Genomic DNA, 7,456 nt, shown 5'->3' with positions numbered 1-7,456 from the left:
GAAATACAAAGCGATTCTCACTTCTTGTAAAGCGAGAGCTGCATCCGATCCCTTCGCGCCGCGATAAACGTCTAGGAACGCAGAAGAATGTTTTCAATCGCTGATGTTATATGGCAGGTCAGCTTATTTGTGAACTTCCCTCACCGGAAACGAAATCGTTGAATCATCACTGTAGCGGTTACAATATTAGCGCATTAAATGTGCATTTCCAATTGAAAACTATAATGAGAATTTCTTCAAAATTTCCAATATTAAATACTTTAACACAGAGTTATGGTCAGAGTTAAAAAAATCATGCTAAAACAAAATCCAAAGTAACATTTTATAACTTTTTTATAGAGAAAGAGAGAGAGTTTCAACAAGAAGAATTAATTTCCAATTTATGTTGAAAATTGTCGATGCCCTCTTGACAGATATCTGAAAAAATTCGGCGATTTCTGTTGCATAATAAAATAAAAAAATTATATTTTCAAATATCTATAAAAAAAGAAAAAAATTATTTTTGTTTTATATGGACGATTGAAAGAGTAATGAACAAACATTTTTATAGTTTTCTTACAGCTTCAACGAGAACAATTAACTAAATTTCCAACTTATGTTGGAAATTGTCGATGCTGAGATATCTGAAAGAATTCGGCGATTTCTGTTGCATAATAAAATGCAAAATAAAAAATTGTATTTTCAAGTGAATTGCTATGAAAAAGAAAAAAATTATTTGTTCCATATATGAAGGATTGAAGGAGTAATGATCGAAGACACTATTACCGAGATAATTTCATACAGCGTGTCGTTTGTTGATTTATTTTCTGCATCTCGTTGTAGATATATCGTCATCTTAACGTACACTCATTCACTTTCTCACTTTTTCTCTCATACAAACCATTCTAATTATTCGCGTTATGAAACTCCGCACTATTTGCAATTGCGTTGCATCGACAATATTGATACATTTATATTATCTCTTCGGCCTCATTTTTTTTACAGATACATACCGAATTATATAGCGCTCTCTCTTTTTCTCTCTTTCATACACATACAACATACATACATATAAAAATTATGTATAGAATCTATCACGTCATAATTACAAAGTAACTATACGTACATATTTATATAATCGTAGAAGCAGTATCTCATCTCTCTTCTTACAGACGCGAATCACATCGACGGACTTGAGACAGAGAAAGTGATAACTCATAAGACAAAAAACTAAAAAAAGCTCAACAATTTCGCATAATTTTTATATTACAATAATTAAGGGAAAACCTAAAGAGAAATCGTTCAAATCTGCACTTACAAACAGTCCGTTCTGCAAATATAAAAAAATCTCGAAATCGCAGTCCGCCTGCCATACATCTTGCACGTATACGTTTATACACAAACTGTATATAATACACTCTCAGTATAGACGCGTTCGCGTATCGCAAAGTCGAAAGGGCAAGATCTCTGCTGTCGAAGGAACTTACTTAGCCACGTATTATTAGCGCTATACAATCGTCATATCCTTATCCTGACGTCGGGAAAGAAAAGAGTCACATTTTCGCATCACATTTTTTTATCTCGCGAAAGAATCTTCAATATATATATTGAGTCGTCCTTCCATATATATATATATACACGTAATCTTAATCACCCTCTAATACTAGATCTCAATGAAATAACACATCACCGTTTGATAAATCACGCGCGTTCAAAACAGAAAATTTCGAAGATGCGCGACGAAACGTAAGTTTTGTAAAATTCGACGTGCCTCTCCACCACAAAAAAATAAAACCTAATTAATCCCTAATTATTCCGCACTATAATGTCTCTTACAATAATTATACTTTTACAGTAATTAATCCATAATAGTTCCATCTTCGTCCACGCCGCGTTTTGCTTCCCTTTCGTTTCCACAACGATTATCTGCCCTTCGTAATCTCGCAAACTTCTACATAACGCATCGCATTTTTATTTTAACGACCTATTCTTTCCCCTCGTTTAAATCTATCGTTTTATTTACTATTTCTATAATGTTTGACAGAGATAAATTCGCTTAACTATTTGAATGTGCCTATCGTTTGTATCGTGTTTGCTTGCTTGCAACCCTGAGACTACGATTCTACCGCCATGGCGAATCGGTGATTATACATGTATTATATGTACAAAGAAAAAATGCTTGAAAGAGTATGAAACTTTCGGCAGCGTACATAACAATACCTGATGCTTTTTTTCTTCTCTCTCTTTCTACCTTTTTTTTTCGATGAGACGACGCACGCGAAAATATCTGCCCTTGTACGCCCTTAAAATCTTTCTGTGTCCATCGTGCCGGCACGATTGGAGGGGGTAACTTTGCGACAGGAGTTGCACGATTGTAATAATTGATCGTAAACTTGCGGAGGAAAAAGTGATTCAGAATTTAGCGTAAAGAACGGAAGGAAGAAGTCGGGACGAAAATCGGCGAAAATTATTCTCATTTATCTCTCAAATGAAAGAAATTGGGATAATACGGAAATTTCGAGGGACATGGATCAACAGATATTTTTAAAATCATTGCGGTTCTTTCAACACGCACGTGTCTAACAAAGGAGTGAAAAAATCTTTATTCTACAGATTGACTTCAGCGACAGTGGAATATGCAATGTAATGCGTCCAGTAATGCGAATATCACAGTTAAACAGGAAAGCTCGTTAGCCTCAACAAAAGACAAAAGAAAACATCGGTATCGCGTTACACGGAGATGTCATTGAGGAAAAAGTCTTTTTTTTTAGTCTTAACGAGCTTTAGTCAAACGACAAATACGTTGATGTACACAACACTGCGAAACTCTCCGCAAAGTAAAACTTCATTTCTGCAATTTTTTTACAAAAACTGATCTAAGCTCTGTTGCTCATAAAGCATAGAATGTTCCAGCAATAATTGCTGGAATATTTTGTGGTTTATGTATCATATTTTCAAACGAGAAAAGGAAAACAAACATTACTCAGACAACTATGTACAAGTAACAAACAAAAAAAACATTCAATGTTTTCAGAACTGTCCAACAAAACATTAGTATTAAATGTTCATCCAGAAAAAAATGTTATATGAACATATTTTTTTTTATAAAATTATATGATTATATATGAAACATTTTTTTCTGCACTTTAATACTATCCTTTGCTGAGACTAAAGTTGCCTTTTGTAAAATATTTTTGGATTTCATTAATTTTCATACAATACAAAACATTACAGCAATGTCACTGCAAGAAGGTTGGAATTGCAGAAATATTTTATAGCAACATTGCAGTATATTTATAATAGTAATGCAACACTGCTACAAAAATATAATAAAATTCTAAATATCATCAGTAATTTTAAAAGTGTGTTTTTCCACGTCTTTATATTTCCCAAATAATAACTTTTCAACTTTTATCATTTTCAAAAAAACAAAATAATTTATTAAAAAATAAAATCGGGCGCGAATGTCTCAATAGAAAAAAAATTCAATATGACTGCAACAGTTTCTGTTTTTTTTCTTTTTTATGTTAGTTACTCAAGAAAATAGTGATAAATTACTAGAGAAACGTGAAGAAGAATAACGAGTGCCAGATTGAACCACAAATTATTTTTCACAGATTTAAATGCAGAAAAAATAAGGAAAAAAACGCTCGTAGCCTATGAGCAGAAAATAAGGAACAATTAAGGGACAGCGAAAAGATATTATTTTGTTATTAAGGAAAGTGAACTGCATGTCCTAACTTTATTGCACTCTAGACCCACGATGATAATTCCACGATGTAAGTACGAGGTCCACATACGGTTTTTGCCATTTCGATCTTGAGAAAATAATTTTCTAATTAAAAAGTTACAAATAAATAAAAAATAAGAAATGAAAAAGAATTAAACTTGAATCTATTGTTAAACTTGAATCTATTCTTCTTAAATGACTTACTATTAACTCTAGCTCTTAATTCTAAGAAACTAGATAATCTTCTTCTATACAACTGAAGTGATCATAAATGAAATTGACAAAAATCGCTGTAGACTCGCAACTGATAATCGTCAAACGAAGCTCCATGAAACTTACTCTTTTTCTATATATCTCTCGTTTTCTTAAAAAATTTCTTATCGTGAAAGGCATGTATATCGCGCATAAATGTGTCGATAATATTATGCTCGCTGATTTTCGTAACCATGATAATAATTAGTGACAACTAGATAATAAAGATCCCTGAATATAATAATGGTAATAATAATATTAATTGTAATAATAGTGATCGTAATGTGTTATAAAAATAATATTAATAATTATATATTAGCAATAATATATTTTTCTGTTTCTTCTCTTATGTGGCACGAGCATAACATAACACGATCGTTTTAACAACCGGATAAATACTTCTATCGCCAACAAAAGCATGATAATATGGCAATTATCTAGCCGATAATTCTTAAAATATATTTCAAATACAAAATCCCAATTTTCTGCGTAGAAACAGCATGTCTCCAATTGAGAAACAATTTAGACATTCTACCCGCTATCTTTCTTCCGTTCGCCTTCTTGCACCTATTTTAACTTGATCTCTCGTTTATATTGTACAAAGATATATTCTAAGATAATATACAAAGATATCTTTCTCTACATCGCTATAACTATGGATGTTCAATACAGCTATCACAAATAGATCGATTAACATGATTCGATTTCTTTTCACATTTAAGCTATTATAATTACAAGGGTTAATGCAAAAGAGGCAATATGTTCACATATATATTTATGTAACGCACGGGAGATGATCTCAATCGCTCTTGTTAAGATACACAGTGAATAAAACAAAAAAAATATAAAAATAAACAATGATTAAGAGAATAGAGAAAATGCCATTCAACAACAGTAATTTTGATTGCTGATTCTTAATATCAATGATATCATGGCTACGATGTTAAACACCCACAGTTATTACATCTTATCTTATAATTACTATATTCAGTGTTACGATCATGATGATCGAACGGAAACACTTTATTTGGTAATAAAGCCATCGATTGGCTTCCACATACACCTATCCTAAAATGAGTACTCTGAAAGTCTTCTCGCATCTTGTACTGTTATGTTCCAACATAAAAATTACATTTTTCCTCCTTTTTTTCTTTCTTTTCTTCTTTTATATTTCTTTCATTCTCTTCCTGTACCTGTAAATGGGGTACTCGACAAGGAAAGTTTAGATACTTCGAACGAAGACTACACATGTCTGCCATTTAGAACGATTTGTGAATCACAACGAACGATGGAGAAACTGTCCGAACTTACACTTTCAACGTCCTTCTTGCACGCAAAAAGAAAGAAAAAAAGAATAAAAATTCACGAGTTCATTAGAAAATAAAAAAGATCGATAACTCCATTTCTCCCACGCACTAACACTCACTGGTGTCTTTGATAACGTAACGACACATCGAAAAACGTGCCCGAAATAATGATGTACAATAATATACAATCACGATGATAGTGAACATCATCAGCTTACAATAAAAAACGGTATGATCCTGATAATGGGCGATCGAGTTATCAAATTTGAGATGATCAAGTATATCTCATCGATAACAAACGTTCTCCAACATCTCTTCGAAAAGCTTGTTCATTGGTACTTTGCCTATTCTATACACATTGGACCAAAAACGTCTAATGACCCCATCGGCTTGTCTGAGACTGGGCAGTACTAGTAGCATGTTTTGCGTGGCTCGGAGTGCTTGACCCGGTCTCACCGCCGCCACACAATCCGACAAGGAATTCAATATCGAATCTCGGAAACGGTACAGCGCCTGAGGTTCGTCAGATCTAGCGTCACTATTCGCTAGGATCAATGCTTTCAGCACATAGTATTCTTCTCTTGTTAAACCTAACCGCTGGATTCTCTCGACGATTTGCATACACTGTTCAAAAAGAAACACAATACAATAAGAATACACTGGCGAATTACAATAAAGCAATTTAACGTTAGCTCTCTATTTCGTTATTGAAAAATTTTTTCTAAGCGATTTTAAATGTATATTTGTGAAAGATGAATATGAGAGATGTGACTTTCAATAGTATATAACATGTAATCTTTCTTTATTATCTTATTAAGTTATCTTGAACATAATAAATAAATTTATTTTTCTATTTAATAGTATTTAAAAATATTAATAATAATAATACTAAGATATATAATTGTAGATAAATTTTTACAGAAAATTACTTACGTGCGTATAGAGTTCCGTACAATGGCATTCACGCGCGAGTCGTTCGTCCAATGTAAAATCTTGCGCAAACCTCAATCTGCCATTGTTAGGCGTACTTCTCCATGCTAGGGTAAAAGTTAATACCTCAGCCCAAGTAGTTTGCAGAAGCCGCATTTGATCGTTCAACGCTAAATTGGTGAACCCTGGAATCTGCTTGGCCCAACCTGCACGAAAACGGATTAAACATTCACTAAATAAAGGAAAATTTCAACCATAACTAATTGTCAACATACAGCTACGCGTAATGATTACCGATTATGCTGACTAATTCTCGGTCATAGAGATCGGATAGCTGTGCGAGAGTTCTCTGATCCGCCTCTTGTGTACTCGGGGCATTGGTCACTTGAAGTATGTCCGGTTCGCAGGCTGCTAAGGCTTCGACCAACTTGTTGTCTGCAAAAGTCGAGACACGATGTGTCTCTTTATTTATATTGTCATAAGATAAAGCGATAAAATATTACTAAATTATTTAATGCTATAAATAAAGAAAGTTTACAAGCATTAAAGAAACAATGAGATGTGATAAATAAATCATAAAATCAAAATAAAATTAAAAGATCAATAAAGCAAATCACATATAATCGCACAGGAATACACGGTAACAATTATATTTAATAGCTTACTTATCGTTTCAGTAGAACCTGCCGACACTACGTCGGCTACGTTAGCTTGAAACGTGAAACATTGAGTAATGAAGAATAAAGTTAATGATAGAAATGGTCTTTTGAGAGAGGGAATTATTATTTCTAATAGATGTCTTTTTTCGTTACATGATAAAATAGATATGAGATATGAAATTATATTGATATCAAGTACCCTCTAGTGTGGCATTCTTGATCGGAGTATAAGGATCCGTGGATCTTCTGTACTTTTGTCGACCGCCCCGAACACGATCCAATCTCACACCTTCCTTCAGCATTCCTTGCCGCAAACATTTCTGAAATCTACACGCCTGGCACGCCTTACGTCTTCGTTTGTTTATCTCGCACTCGCTGTTCGCTGGACAAGTATACTCGATATTTCCTGTAAAATTACTAGCTATTTTATCGTAATATACACGATCTGTTATCCCAGATAGCACCAACTGTCTCCAACCTACAATTACAAAGGGCCACTTGCATCCAAATATATAGTCTGAAATATAGTAATAAATCGTTTGTGTGTGTGTGTGTGTGTGTGTGTGTGTGTGTACACGCACACACACACACACACACAC

General features: G+C 33.4%; 1 protein-coding gene across 1 annotated transcript in view; it reads right to left on the bottom strand.

Annotated features, from left to right (window-relative positions):
* Nucleotides 1-5,553: 5,553 nt before the first annotated feature.
* The window catches only part of LOC105620366 (steroid hormone receptor ERR1), a 20,140-nt gene continuing 18,237 nt past the window's right edge, over nucleotides 5,554-7,456 (bottom strand). Inside the window, exons 5-9 of the mRNA XM_012201866.1 lie at nucleotides 7,057-7,278; nucleotides 6,864-6,899; nucleotides 6,493-6,633; nucleotides 6,202-6,404; nucleotides 5,554-5,892 (exon numbers count right to left, since the gene is read on the bottom strand). Of these exons, the coding sequence (XP_012057256.1) occupies nucleotides 5,554-5,892; nucleotides 6,202-6,404; nucleotides 6,493-6,633; nucleotides 6,864-6,899; nucleotides 7,057-7,278 (941 nt within the window). The remainder of the gene's footprint in view (nucleotides 5,893-6,201; nucleotides 6,405-6,492; nucleotides 6,634-6,863; nucleotides 6,900-7,056; nucleotides 7,279-7,456) is intronic.

The sequence above is a fragment of the Atta cephalotes genome (assembly GCF_000143395.1).
Source record: "Atta cephalotes unplaced genomic scaffold scaffold00025, whole genome shotgun sequence".
In the NCBI taxonomy this organism is placed as follows: domain Eukaryota; kingdom Metazoa; phylum Arthropoda; class Insecta; order Hymenoptera; family Formicidae; genus Atta; species Atta cephalotes.
The sequence above is the reverse complement of the archived record's forward strand: the minus strand, read 5'-3'. Positions and strand labels throughout refer to the sequence as shown.